At 30.6% G+C, this 15,850-nt stretch overlaps 2 protein-coding genes and 1 non-coding gene across 3 annotated transcripts; 2 read left to right on the plus strand and 1 right to left on the minus strand.

Annotated features, from left to right (window-relative positions):
* Positions 1 to 3,401: 3,401 nt before the first annotated feature.
* Positions 3,402 to 6,910, plus strand: LOC125830180 (cysteine-rich receptor-like protein kinase 10). The gene is made up of 7 exons (XM_049509376.1): positions 3,402 to 4,200; positions 4,765 to 4,902; positions 5,037 to 5,158; positions 5,480 to 5,690; positions 5,874 to 6,111; positions 6,202 to 6,352; positions 6,543 to 6,910. Exons 1-7 carry the CDS (start codon positions 3,402 to 3,404, stop codon positions 6,867 to 6,869), a joined length of 1,986 nt encoding a protein of 661 aa, XP_049365333.1. The 3' UTR covers positions 6,870 to 6,910.
* Positions 6,911 to 7,458: 548 nt separating this feature from the next.
* Positions 7,459 to 7,530, minus strand: TRNAH-GUG (transfer RNA histidin (anticodon GUG)). The gene has a single exon. It is a non-coding gene; the product is annotated as a tRNA-His (tRNA).
* Positions 7,531 to 10,750: 3,220 nt separating this feature from the next.
* Positions 10,751 to 15,603, plus strand: LOC125830258 (sulfite exporter TauE/SafE family protein 2-like). Its single transcript, XM_049509471.1, has 5 exons — positions 10,751 to 11,127; positions 11,844 to 12,263; positions 13,389 to 13,523; positions 13,957 to 14,109; positions 14,929 to 15,603. Exons 1-5 carry the CDS (start codon positions 10,777 to 10,779, stop codon positions 15,235 to 15,237), a joined length of 1,368 nt encoding a protein of 455 aa, XP_049365428.1. The 5' UTR covers positions 10,751 to 10,776; the 3' UTR covers positions 15,238 to 15,603.
* The last annotated feature ends 247 nt before the right edge of the window (positions 15,604 to 15,850 follow it).

Genomic DNA, 15,850 nt, shown 5'->3' on the forward strand with positions numbered 1-15,850 from the left:
GATCATTAATTAGTGAGACAATATGTAATTATTTTAAATTATAGAGTGAATCTATATTTATAGTAGAAATACGGGAGACCGAAATCTGAGAGACATACCTTAACTAAACTAAGGTATTATTACCTCCCTTGAACTCTTTTTTTTTTTGTAATTTTGTACATACACCTTTTGGCTTACGTGGCACACTCTATGACTCCACTTAGTAGAGGAGTGTGGGAGATGTTTGGAGGCCACGTAGGCTAAAATGGTGTACAAAATTACAAAAGAATGAGTTTGAGGGGGTAATAAGATCTTAGTTCATTTAATGTGTGTCTCTGGAATTTCGGTCATAGTCTAGGGATACTTTTTTTTTTCAAGCAAATTTATACCAATAGACAATGTTCTAATGGCTTTTTATTAATAATAAACACAAAAAATTATCAATAGGAATAAGCACAAGCAAGGGAGGCTAGGTCTTACTTTACCAATCCTAATGAGGTACCTAACCTCTACTAACTAACAACCATATTCTATGATCATTAAATAAAGTTTATAATACACTTTATGATGATATTACAAGTGAGGATTCTAAAGTAATGAAAAATCATAAAAGCCAAGGAGAAAGTTGAGTTACCAACCTCAAACTTTCTTTTACAAATGTATGAACTAAAAAAGATAGACTAACCTGGAACCTGAAGTATGTTTCTCATGTCTTCTTCAAATCTGTCCAATAATACTTGATAGTTCATCACTTCTTGGCTTTATTGAATCTTGTTGAAATTGTTGACACTATCATATGATTCTGCTTCGCCAGTCGCATAGGTAGGTGCCTTCGAACAAACTCCTCTGTCACTTTACCATCTCAACTATGCTTACTTTCATGCTTCGTTTTGTTGTTACGTTGTTGCCTAGGAGAAATATCAGCATTCCTAGCTGCATTTGCAAAACAATAATCCAACATTTGCTCTTCCTCTTCCTCACCTTCCTCAAAAATGTCCTCATTATCTAGGTTGGCAAATTTTTTTGGGAACAAAGTCTGGGGGTACTTGTGTCTTATCCCTAGAAATATTTGTGTATTAGATAGTTTTTTTTTTCTAGATTAATTTATAATTCTCTAATAATTATTAAAGATACACCATCACTTTTAAATTGGTTTGGGAAAAGTTCCAAATTCGCCCCTAAATTTTGTGAAATGGTTTACTAATGAAATAAACTTAACCGACACGTAGAAATTTTTTACAAGAAAAAAATATTAAATTTACTCTTGAACTATGCGAAATGATCCAAATTTGCTACTGAACTTTGAAGAAGGAGATCATTTGATTTGGTGAGCCAACATCATATTCTTCAACGCTCGAAACCTCTAATGATGAAGTCTATCGCCAAGTACAAATTAACCTAAAAATCAAAATAGAATGGAAAGAAAGGAAATAATTTTATCAAAGAAGAAATACGTGGTGTTGAATTAAATTTCATGTCCTTAATTAATTTGACAATTGAATGGACTGATTTGATTAATGACTTGGAATTTGGAAATTATTCAGACGTGTACGCTTAAAAGTTCATTAATATTTCCAACCTACCAAAAGACCAAGTTTTGAAGGGTTTAGAAAAAAAAAAGATTGTTAATTATATATACGAAAAATATATACTATAAAAAATAAAGTTAATGATAAAAAAACATTTGAAATATTTTTTTCGTGAGTCTCATATTTAACTATCACTTGTTCCTTTTTCATACCTGAACTATCACTATCTATGTATTAATACACACTTCAACTATTTGTTATTCCCTTTATCTATCTGAGTGTAGCAAGTGTTGTCTATCGGTGATATATTATTGATAAGGCACAGGAGAAGCATCATCGTTCTTGCACTCATTGATTTTGCATCTTCTAATATCTCGAGTTTTGAATTCTCCTCATGCTTTTTTCATCACGATTTCTCATCGAGAACACTCGCTTCGTCGATCTTAGAGCTCGTTTACACTAAATATACCATCAGTAGGAACATTAATTATCATTTTCATTAAAAAAAAAAAAACTTATGATCATTATATAAGTGAGATGAATTCATGAGATTCTTCCACTTTAAATCAGAGATTCCAAACTTGAGCTCGTGAGAATGGAAAATTTTATAGAACCTTACGCGTTACGAAATTAGATTAGTCGGATCGTCAATTATATTTCGTATACCAAAATGATTAAACCAAAAAAAATAATCTTCTTTTCCAATTTTCTTTCATTCCATCAAAGGTGTGAATTTAATGATGAAAATTTGACTAGCTGTAGAATGGTACAAGGGAAAATTCCAAGTTATGTATGATCACTTTTAACTAATGATAAAGCATAGGGAAACATCTTGCTCTAATATGTCGAGTTTCAAATTTTCCTCTCTTTTTCCATCATGATTTCTCTTCGAGGACACTCGCCTCGTCGATTTTAGAGCTCGCTTACCTTAAGTATACTATCACTGGGGACATTAATTATGATTTCATAAAAATAAAATAAAATAAAATTATGGTCATCATATAAGTGATATGAATACCTGAGATTCCTCCACTTTTAATTAGAGGTTTCAGGCTTGAACACGTCAGAATGGAAAATTTTCTATGACACAACAATTTCCTCCTTATAGAACCCTACACATTACGAAATTAGATTAGTCGGATCGTTATTATATTTCGTATACCAAAATGATTAAAAAAAATCTTCTTTTTCAATTTTCTTTCATTCCTTTTTTTGTTTTCTATATGGTAAAAGTCATCAAAGGTGTGAATTTAATGATGAAATTGAAAATTGACTAGGTGTAGAAAAGTATAAGGGAAAATTCCAAGTTATGTATGAACACCATCTCACTCAAGTCATCGTCAATACGTATGCATGGACGTAGCCTTTTAAGATATGAATTCAATAATGGTAGTCTAAATTGATGTGTCACGTCAGCATCGGATTGTTCACGAATCATAGTGAGAACAAGTTGGAGTGTTTAGTTGTCAGCCACCAAATTAAAGTGTCTAGATATGCACTCCCAAAATTAAAAAGGTTACTTATCAGCTATAGCCAAATTTAAGTGTCTGTTTATATATTACATGCCAAATTTTGAAAGTTTGACCAAACACACTAATCGAGATCAAATTAAAGTGTCTAGATATGCACTCCCAAAATTAAAAAGGTTACTTGTCAGCTACAGTCAAATTTAAGTGTATGTTTATGTATTACATGCCGAATTTTGAAAGTTTGACCAAACACGCTCGAAACAAAACATCAGCTGCCTCATAAAGCCTAAGCAAGTCTTCATAATACTTTTCTCTTACACCATCAACTTTGTCAATACTATATATATATATATATATATATATATATATATATATATATATATATATATATATCTCTTCACATATCACTCTGTTAAATAACAAAATGTTGAACTACTTCAATATTTTGTTATGTTATTGTATAATAATTTTCATTTTTCAAGTTATAAATTGTCAAGATAATTCTTCTCCTCCTGCATTTTACTGCCCGAACACAACTTATACTTCCAATAGCACTTATAGCTTCAATCTCAAAGCCCTTCTATCATCTCTAGCCTCGAATTCTTCGAGGCCTAACGGATTTTACAACACAACATCTGGTAACACAGGGTCCGATATAGTTTATGGCATGTTTTTATGCAGGGGAGACGTTTCCCTTGACGTTTGTCAAAATTGTGTGTCAACAGCTATTAAAGATGTAACCTCGGAAAGTTATTGTCCTAATGGAAAAATTGCTGTCCTTTGGGTTGACGAATGCCTTCTACGTTACTCAGATCAACCTTTATTTGGTACCGCGACGAGATATGGTTTTTTGAATACACAAAATGTTAGTGAACCACAAAGGTTCTTATCAGTTCTTGGAAATGTGATCAATGAATTAATAGCAAGTGTGGCTGCAAATGGAAATAATCGATCGGGGAAAATATATGCTTCGAAAGAAGCAAATTTTACGTCACTCGAAAGAGTTTATACATTTGCACAATGCATACCTGATGTGTCTAGTTCTTCTTGTGAGAATTGCCTGAGGACTGCTATCGGAAATTTACCGAGTGATGGGAAGAGAGGTGGGAGAGTTTTGCTTCCGAATTGTAACGTTAGGTATGAGTTGTACCCTTTTTACAACGTTACTGCATCAATGCCACCACCTACGCCTCCTTCTTCATCGCCTACAAGCAACGATAGAGGTAACTTCTTCACACAAGTTTGGTACACTTGATTGAACTCAATTTGCTCTTCCTGTGATGAACTGATGATACAATACTAAATATAGAAATATGTCATTCTTTTTAATCTGATTAAAGAAGGAAAGAATGTCAGATAAATTGGAACAAAGGTAGTACATTTAATGATCAGAAAGTGTTTTTTACTTTTTAAAACTCCGTGTCAGGTTAAATCTAGACAAACAAAATGAGACAGAGGGAGTATTACTATTTGAACAAGTCTGGGGTTCATAAAACCCTGGCAACTTAATGGTGTGTACTGTGTAGTTAAAGAATGGGACAAGATGAAAGGGGAAAATCATGTATTCTCCATTTGTGTTACAAAATTTAGTTTTATGACTATAATGACGTTTAGTTGAATGACCATCTGTGATATTGAACCTGATCAACTCGTTCATTCGATATATCTGGTGACTGTCTCCATTTAAAATGTTCGTTTATATTTCGTTCCATTTTAGTCAATATAAACGAACAGATTACTGTCTTAAGTTTAAATGTTTGAACAAAAAAATTGTCTAACTGATGCAGGAAAAGGGGGAATTGCATCTGGTGTAATCGTTGCCATAGCTGTTCCCATTGCTGTTTCGATTCTACTCTTCATATTAGGTTTCTGTTGGATAAGAAGTAGAACATCGCGAGAATTCAATGTTGTAGAAGAGATCACAGGTAAAGTGAATAGTTCTTTGATTAGTTATACTCCCTCTGTTTCAATATGTTTGTCTAGTTTTGACTTGACACGGAGTTTAAGAAAGTAAAAGAAGACTTTTTAACTAGACATTTTCTTTTTTGCTTGTGTATAGATGAAGATGAAATTTCAGCTGCTGAGTCTTTGCAATATCACTTGAACACTATTCGAGTTGCCACGACTAACTTCTCAATCGACAACAAAATTGGTGAAGGAGGATTTGGCGTTGTGTACAAGGTGAAGTTGGTTTTCAGGTCACGAGGGATGTGTTTGATATGCCTTGAGAAAGTCATTTTCTAGTGTTTGGTTACCGGATCAAAAGGGGGAAATGACTTCCCTCATCTTACTCGTCATACTTTAGACGTTATTATTAATCTTTAGAACTCAAAACATTAAAAGACTCGCAAAAATATTTTCCACTCACCAAGTATCAGAAACATTTTCTAGGGAAAACATTTTCCATGGAAAATGACATCCTGGTATCAAACACACCCCTTATGTTCAGTCCATCTTCCCTTGTATTGTTAACTTCGCGTTGATATCCTATTATACTCTCAGGGTAAACTTCCCGATGGACAAGAGATAGCTGTGAAGAGGCTATCAAGAAGCTCAGGGCAAGGCATAGAAGAATTTAAGAATGAGATCATATTGATCGCGAAGCTTCAACATAGAAATTTAGTGAGACTATTGGGATATTGCTTGGAAGGAGATGAAAAGATACTCGTCTATGAATTTGTCCCCAATAAAAGCCTCGATTATTTCTTATTCGGTTGGTTTCCATCTTATAACATTCATTTTTGTATATTCTTCTTATTGCTATAATCGTCTGTGTAGAAACAACCTCTTGCAGAAATACATAAGACACGTACATAGACCAAATGTGGTGTGGTCCTTACAGAGTGATTTCAATAGATCTTTAAGAAAAAACTCTGTTTCTGATAAAATTTTGTAGATCCTGAAAAGCAGCAGCTACTAGATTGGTCGAGACGTTACAAGATTATAGGAGGGATTGCGCGTGGACTACTTTACCTACACGAGGATTCTCGTCTAAGAATTATACATCGCGATCTGAAAGCAAGCAATATACTGTTAGATGCAGAAATGAACCCGAAAATATCAGATTTTGGAATGGCAAGAATATTTGGAATTGATCAAAGTGAAGAAATAACAAGTAGGATTGTTGGGACATAGTAAGTTTTAAAGACTTCCGTTTTCCTTTAAGAATACGCGTTTTTTCTAGCTAACCATCGTGTTTGTTTGTTTGCTTGTTTGTTGTATAGTGGTTACATGTCACCGGAGTATGCTATGCACGGGCAATACTCTGTTAAATCAGATGTTTTCAGCTTCGGTGTTCTGCTTTTGGAGATCATAAGTGGAAAAAAGAATAGCGCGTTTTACCAATCAGATGGTGGTGAAGATCTTCTTAGCTATGTAAGTCTTCCGTTTACCTTTCTATCCGTAAGAGATCAACATTTCATCTCGTATACCCCTCCCTCTTAACGGCTATCCAACTTGACTATGATATTATCCATGGTTGAGCCACGTAGATCAATAAAGGCATGATACATTAAACTTGACATCAGCTGACATCTATGACCTCCAACTCGGATACATCTTGTAGGTTTGGAAGAATTGGAGAGACGGAACACCATTGAACATAATGGATCCAATATTCGCGGAATCATACTCAAGAAATGAAGTGATACAATGTATACACATTGGCTTGTTGTGTGTTCAAGAAGATGTTAATGGAAGACCTACAATGGACTCTGTGGTGCTCATGCTTAATAGTTACTCTATTACTACGCAAGCGCCTAAACAACCTGCATTCTTTTTTCGTAGTCAATCAGAGATGTTGTCAAAGGGCATGGAGTCAGATCAATCTACAAGCAAGTCAATGCCATTGTCCATCAATGAAGTTTCCATTACAGAAATGGAGCCAAGATAGATTGATACAACTATGAACAATTACTTGAGATGTTGTTTGCGATAAACTTACATGATGGTGTAAAATATCTTATAATACATGTTATTGAACAAGCCTTAAACTCTATATGTAATGGAGGAATAAAGTGAAGTGAGAACGCTGAGCCCCTAAGGGAAGGGAGGGTGAGTATAACACCTCACACACCACTAGTGGTTGAATATCATGATAAGCAACAAAAAGTTGAATTCAGTATCTGTTGTTGAGACATCTTTCTATGTAAAAGTCCAAGGAGACAAAAATGTGAGACTTTAAATGTCAAGTCAAAGCGGACAATACCTTAATAGTTGGGCCTTTTTAACTATTACACCTTGTCCATTGAATCACTCTATATAGTCACACTTGCAACTTCTACATAGAATATGAAAGATATTAAATTTATCATTTTTCGCGATAGCCTGACAATGTAGTTTAAAAGAACACATCATGTTTTACGAGTCAACTTAACCTGATGGTGTAAAAAAATCTATATTCCATCTTAAAACTCTATAAAGGTTAACGAATAAGCTCGAAAGAGAAAACAAAAGGTATGAAATTAAAAAAAAAATAGTAATGTGGCTGCTGGGATTCGAGCCCAGGTCTCCACGGCCACAACGTGGAATTCTCACCACTAAACTACAGCCACTTTGTTGCTTTGTTAAACTAAAACAAATATTAAATAATAAATAATAATCACAGCAAAAAAAATAAACCAACAAACTAATTTAAAATTTTATGGCTCAATTTATGTAATGGTTTTATTAGATAGTGGAGTTTAAGAAAAAAGAAAGATTTTTTTTGGAATTTATAAGCTTAAATATTTATATGATTATAAAATATTTCTTTAAAATAAAATAAATTTATTTACTTATAGCATATACTCTCTCCTTTTCATTTTTACTTGTCATAATTTGCTTCACAAAAGTCAATTTGATTAATTTATTGAGCCAAATTTTATATTAGATGTTCAATAATTGTATAAAAATATTATAAGTTATAATTTTTCTCATATTAATAAAATTAAAATATACATCTTATAATATTGATCAAATTTTATCAGACAATTTTACTCTTAAAAAACAAAATATGACAAGTAAAAAAGTAACGATAAAGTATAACTCTAACGTGCTCAATCATGCACACAGGTAAATGTGTACCAAGAATGAAGTCATAAAGTAACTTCAAATATACCAACTATTGGACTCATGTGACCTACTAGTATCTTCAAATATAATAAAAAGAGATAATACTTGAAAATACATCTGAATTATTATTGGGTTTTATATTTTAATTATTAAGTTTTTTTTTTTATCTAAATCATCATCAGTTAGTATTATTTTTGTTTGAATTATTACTATTTATCTATTAAAACATACCTAGTTAAGTAAACGTGATATTTCAGATAGGATAAGAAATCAACTGATATTGAATCAAAATTTATCTTTATAAAGATAAATAATTTAAGTAGGTTTATATGTCGCAAAAAAGTGAAAAATTCCAACCAAAAAAAAGAGAAAAGGGTCAAATGCCCCCTCAAGCTTTAGCCATATTTCCAACTACACACTTAACCTTTTCGGGGGTCCTATTACCTCCCTGAACCTTTTTATTTTTATATTATTTCACCCTCAGACGCTTTAGGTTGGAGAAGATACAACAACTAAATTCAAGCTTTGAAAATGGTGGATGAAGAACAAAGAAGAGAGAGAGCTTTTGTTCGAGAACAAAAGAGATGGAGATAAATGAATTGAGAAAAGAATAAAAAATAAATGTATGGGTTATATAAAGAGTAAAGTTACCGTTGGGAGGATTATTTTGACTCCACATGGACATTTTATTACGTTGTTACGCGCCTCACGAAGGTGAGTTCACATATGTGGACACATCAGCGTCTGAGGGTGAAATAACATAAAAATAAAAAGGTTCAGATGGGTAATAGGACCCCCGAAAAGGTTAAGTGTGTAGTTGAAAATATGGCAAAAGCTTGAGGGGGCATTTGACCCTTTTCTCCCAAAAAAAAAGATCAATCCAATCCTAGCAGGACAAGCTGCCACATATAGTCACTTTAGCAACTCACTTTAGTTGAAAAATAAATAAATAAATGTGATATCTCAAAAGAAAGTCTCCAAATTCATTCTTCCTAAAATAAAGTCTAAATTCATTTGTCCAAATTCATTCTTATAAAAATACTAAGTACTATCTAAATCCATTGTCTTATAAAAATGGGATTCTAACAAATGGATTGTTTATTATATTTTTTATTATTATTTCATAAATCTATTTTTTATCTCACAATTTGATCAACTTGTCATTGATTTGTTTTTATCTCACAATTTGATCAACTTATCATTTTTATATATGTGTGTAGCATATCCTATCTTGATTTTTTTTGGGTGGAGCAAAGATAACAATTTATTCAGATAAGATATTTATATTAAATCATACAAATAGCATGTTAAATATTTATTAAAAAAATAAGAAAAACAAAGAGAAAAAATCGAAAATAATTAAATTCACTATGAGCAAGGTTGGAATTTTGAAAAGCACAAGTCATTTACATATAAATGAAGTTAAAATTCTAGTTATGAGTTTTGACATAAAACTCAAGTTATTTTCATCAAAATCCTATATCATTGTGTAATTAATAATTAACAAAATTCCTCTATATAAATATAGTTATCCAATTAAATATGCATGTTAAACAAAGCCACAAGGTATTTTAATACTATATGTTATTTTTGTGTACCCCTTACTCACAAACCAAATTGTCCCTTGGTTTCTACGAAAAATATATATGATTGATTCAATGTTTTACTAAGTTCTTGTCAATTATTAAGCTATTATATTTGCTTTTTTAATGGCTTGCTATTGACATCAAGATAATGTTGCATAAAGTATTAGCATTATTTTTCCCATTTAAGAACTTTTTAATTTAAATAACTAGCCCTAGTCACTATTAAGTTGAAGTGGACAATGGTTGAAAGATATATATCTGAATATTGTTAAAAAGCAAGCGTGCTTGGATGTTGGCATGTACAAAGGTTGAAAGTAAAACGACAGGTTGGACTGAATTTGGATGGATTAAAATAAATCAAATTAGTAAATGAGTAGGTCATTCTATGAGATAGATCAAGATAGGTTAAATAATAGATTATTAATCTAAAATTATTAAATTATTGCTTCCTTAATTTCAAAATAAGTGAATTGTTGGGGTGTTGTACTTCCTTTGAGAAAAGAATATTAAGACATTAATTAGGCATTATTTTTCATTTTTACCTTTTTTTAATTATTGTTAAATTACTCTTTAGAATGACTAAAATTGATCATGATAATTGTTCTCAATACTAAGCAAAGAAAGTTTCTTGAACTCATCACATAGAAAAATTTAAATGAAGGGTAAAAATGGAAGAAAAAAATCTAAAATTATTCTGAACAATTAAGTTAATTTAAACTATAAAAATTGCTTCAACAATTAACTTATTTTGAAATGGATAGAGTAGTAGTGCGCGTTCATATAGTTTCTTGATATTCCATCGCTAAATAAAATTAGCGATAAATTTTGTTGTTTAATTACAACATTTATCCGTCGTTAATTCCTTTTTTCAATAATGCTAATGAAGTTCTATATTTATAACAACAATAACATATCCAGTGTAAATCACATAAGTAGGGTCTTGAGAGAGTTATGTATATTCAGTCTTACCTTTACTTTGAAAAAATAGAGAAACTGTTTACGATAATTTCTCAGCTCAAATACAACACATCAACATCAAGTATTAAAAAAAAGCCTTTTTAAATAATATTTTTCTTCCTCCTCCTTCAACTTGATCATATTACACATACATATATATATATGTCCTCTCCAAAATCACATTGTATCAATAGTTTCAACAAAATGAATATTCACAAAACCTACCTACAATGTTTGTTCTTTCTTATTATTATTCTAACCGCTTGTGGATTTTCTTTAGCAAATCAAACAAACCCCACCTCAAAAAACCTCAATTTTGGTAAATTCTTGGATTCAATTTATGAATGGAGAATTCAACAACAAAAAAACTTTGGAGATTCCAATAATAATAATCTAAAAATTGGAGCCCCTACTGTGTTAGCTGGAATTTTTTGTTTTATTGCAGCTTCTATTTCTAGTGCTGGTGGAATTGGAGGTGGTGGATTATATGTACCAATTTTAATAATTGTTGCTGGTGTTGATCTCAAAACAGCCTCAAGTTTCTCTGCTTTTATGGTAATGTTATGACTATTTCATTTAATCTCTTTAGAGGGCGTAATTTTGTTTACTTAATTATATTATGTCTCAATATGTCTTCTCACGTGTTGCTTGATTCTTATTCATATGTCAAAGTCGTCGAAATATCTTGTTCTTTTTTTTGGATAGCTAGCGATGAGATTTATTGTTTGTTTGGCTAAGTTTCTGAACCAAAATACTTAAGAAAAGTTGAGATATTTGATCAAACTTTTAGAAAAAAAAAAGAAACATTTTTTATTAATAGGTCAAAACTGTTTTTCAAATTGATTATCCACGTACAAACTATTACCCTTTGAAAGAAAAAAAAATAATCGATCAAAATACACTTCTTTTGCATAAGTAGATTTTGGAAGTTTAATCAAAACATATAAACTCGGTATTTCTTGCATTATCCTTGATATCATGTTGTTTGATCATCTTATTTAAAAGTTTGATCTGTTTTGAAGAGCACAATTATATTTACTTAATTATATTATATTTCAACATGTCCCTTCACTTGAGGCATGATTCCTTTACAAAAACCAAAGGCGCATTAAAATGTACTTCTTCTTTATAGCAATGAGATTTGAATCAAGTATTTTTTTTATTTGTTCTGATATCACGTTGAAGTGTATTATCATCTCATGTAAAATTTTATATTGTTATAGATACATTATAATTTTTAATTTATTTAATTATATATTATGTCTTAACAGGTAACCGGAGGCTCGATAGCCAATGTTGTTTGTAGCATGTTCTTACCTAGTGCCAAACATGGTGGAAAAATATTGGTTGATTTTGACATAGCTTTAATCTCACAACCATGTATTCTATTGGGAGTTAGTATTGGAGTAATTTGCAATCTTGTTTTCCCAGAATGGCTTATTACTATTCTGTTTGCAATATTTCTTGCTTGGTGCACTTTCAAGACATTTAAATCAGGAATTTATTATTGGAAAATTGAATCTGAAGAAGTTATGAGGAGAAACGAGAATTTTGAGGAAATTGAGGGACCTTTATTGGAAAAAGAAGAAAAAGGAATAAAAAATATTCCATGGATGAAAATGGGAGTATTAATAATGATTTGGTTTTCTTTCTTTTTCCTTTATCTTCTTCGTGGAAATCGATATGGACAAGTATGTTTCCTTCCTCTTTTGTCTTTTAATTACTTGGATTTTATTTTCGTTGACGTAATTGGTAAACTTGTTAGTTACGTGATTAAGAATTTATTGATTCGAGCAGTGAAAAATTGTAAAATAAGACTCTTATGATCTAATTTTTCTTTGAATTCCATGCATAGTGAGAACTTAGTGCATTGATCTGCTCTAATTTGGATTTTTCATACTATTATGGATTGTTTAGTTAGAGGGATATGAGATAATAATTTTGAAAAATTAGTTTATATCCCTTGTCTAGTTATGAATATAATTAGTCTTTTATTCAATATTTTATACTAAAATGATGCGATTAATTATCTTATATAAAACTTAACATAGTTAATTAACTTTGTGAGATATTTTAACTCATACAATATTCTTGTTTATATATATATATATATATGTTGCTAGCCAAATGACTTGGTGAATCTTGAAATATTCTAAAATTATTAATTCAATGAGATGAGTAATATATTAACTAATCATTAATCAAGCAAGAGAAATTTTATATACACAATACATAATATGCCTTTATTAGTTTGTTACAAATATTTAATCATACAAATAAATTTGTACATGATTTTACAAGAACGAATTAACAAAATTAATTAATGGTCTAAATCTAAATTTTAATATGTGGCTTTAAACTTATTTAATGAAATTCATATTTTATTTTTATTTATTTACAACTTATGGATAAGTATGGATCCTTTCTTTTTTTGTCTTTACATGCTTTTTACTTTAGTATTATTACTTTACTTTAACTTTATTTTAGTGAGTCATGTGATCCTATCTCGACTTTCGAGTGAGTCTGAATGAGATTTGAATCTTGATGAAAAACTTAAGTAGTTACGTCAAATCATATTAATATAATATGATTCAATAAATTTAATAAGATGAGATCGAAGACATATTAATCTATTGCAAAATACCTATACCTAGAATGAATTTTAATATTAATTTGTTATTAAATAAGATTAGCGAGAAATTTTTTTATTGGTTAGCTATGAAAATTATCAGTTGTTAATTCCTTTTTTTTAAATTTTTTTTTTTTATTGTTGTGATACTTCTCTTAGTATTTTTACTGTTCATAATATTATGTAGGGCATAATTCATATGAAGGCATGTGGAGTGGTATATTGGATTATCTCATCAGTTCAATTTCCTCTAGCAGTAATTTTTACATCATGGATCTTATACAAGAGAGAAAATCACCAAAATTTACCCTCCAAGAAACAGGTATATATTAAGTAGCAAAATAATATTTTAATATTAATCACTGACGTTTTCAATTTATGTGACATACTTTAAATCTATACGAAATTCGATTAAAAATGAAGATCATAACTTGTAGACCTTAAAACCTTCTCGTTAAGGGGTCATTTGGTTTAAAATAGGGATTATATCCTGAATAACTTATCCCACCGTATTATTGTCGAAATTTAAATATTGACATTATTTAATACATCCAATTAAATATGCGTGAAATTTAATTTAATCTCAAATCCTAAACTGGAATAATCCACCTAATGATCCTTATCCCCAACCAAAGATTTATAAAAAAATATTGTCACATAAACTGAAACGAATAAAGTATTTGAAGTTAGTTAACTTGTGCAATTTTGTTTGATTAATTTGTTGATTAACATTTAAATTTGTCTTATTTATGTAGGAAATAACATGTGAAACAAAGAATAATGGACCTTCAAGAATGTTCATTTTTCCCTTAATGGCACTTCTAGCAGGAGTATTGGGTGGTGTATTTGGAATTGGTGGAGGAATGCTTATTAGTCCCCTTTTAATTCAAGTTGGAATAACACCTGAAGTAATTCTCTATTACTCTTCTATTTTTGTTAATTTTTTTCAATTTTAGAATCTCTATTTATTTCATATTAAAGTTTGTTTGGTCTGACAGAAGTCATTTTAAAAAAGTAATATATTTTTTCTGAGTAAGTCATTTTATTTGGAGTTTACTTTTACTTTATTACATTAAAGTCACTAAGCTAACTGAAAGTTCACTCAATTTTGCCTAAGTATCGTTGGAAGTTATTAAATTGTTATTTTATATATAAAGAGAAAAAAAACTGAACTTTGCCTAAGGTATCACATGCAGTCACTAGGCAATTTTTTGCAATCAAAATGTCATTCAATTTTGCAGAAATATCATATAAAATGTCTCTTTTCTTTTAGTGACTTTTTGTAATACCTACGATAAAATTGAATGACTTTTTAGTTATAAAAAATAGTTTAGTGAGTTTAGTAATACTTAGGTAAAGTTAGCTGTTTTTTATTATAAAGAATAGTTTAGTAATTATAGTGTAATAAAGTAGAAGTTAGTATCCATCCATATAGTTAACCATATATGATTATACACAAAATATATATGATTTATATATCTGCCGGCTACTTTTAGTTTAACCAGTTGAATGGACGGCTATTGAAGCGAGAATCTATAGGAAACAACCTCTCTACTTCACAAAAGTAGAGGGTAAGGTCCGCGTATATCTTACCCGGCCTCTTCAAACCTCACTTGTGAGATTACACTGAATATATTATTGTTATTGTTGTTGTTGTGGATGACTATTTAGGTTAATTCTTTTTTCTTTGCTTAGTAGGACTAATAATGACATTCTTTTTTAAACAGATTACCGCGGCAACTTGTTCATTCATGGTATTTTTCTCCTCTACCATGTCAGCTGTACAATACTTATTTCTAGGAATGGAACATGTCAATACAGCCCTCATTTTTGCAATTGTTTGTTTAATTGCTTCACTTATTGGATTAGTTGTGGTACAAAGAGCCATTGAACATCATGGGAGAGCATCACTTATTGTTTTTTCAGTTGGAATAGTCATGGCATTAAGTACTGTTCTTATAACAAGTTTTGGAGCTGTTGATGTTTGGAGGGATTACACAAGTGGGAAGTACATGGGGTTCAAACCACCTTGTTGAGAATTAATAAGAAAGGGAAATATATTGAGAGTTGTACTCGTTTGAAGCGTGCTCCGAGTTTTGCATATTTTGTGTTGATTATTAACGAATATCAATAATCGATATTTGGTGGATATGTACTTTTGGTTGAATTGTAAATGAGTATTTGGAGGTACTTCTGAGTGTATTTGAATGTTGACGATTTTCTATAGGGAAAAAAGTTTATAAGAAATTGAAGATTTGTAAGTGTGAGAGTTGTGCTAGTTTGAAGCGTGTTCGGAATTTTGCATTTTTGTACTCTATTTAATTATGAATATCAATAGTCGATATTTGGATGATATTTTTGGTTGAATTGAAAAGGAATATTTGGAGGTACTTCTAAGTGTGTTTGAATGTTCACGATTTTCACTAGGAAAAAGAGTATAGAAATTAAAGATTTGTAAGTGTGAGAGTTGTGCTAGTTAGAAGCGTGCTCTGAATTGTACATATTTGTACTCTGATTAATTATGAATATCAATAGTCGACATTTGGAAGATATTTTTGGTTGAATTGAAAGGGACTATTTCGAAGTACTTCTAAGTGTGTTTGAATGTTCACGATTTTCACTAGGAAAAAGAGTGTATAGAATTTGAAG

The sequence above is a fragment of the Solanum verrucosum genome, unplaced genomic scaffold, assembly GCF_900185275.1.
Source record: "Solanum verrucosum unplaced genomic scaffold, falcon-dt-bn FXZP01000072.1, whole genome shotgun sequence".
NCBI classification, from domain to species: domain Eukaryota; kingdom Viridiplantae; phylum Streptophyta; class Magnoliopsida; order Solanales; family Solanaceae; genus Solanum; species Solanum verrucosum.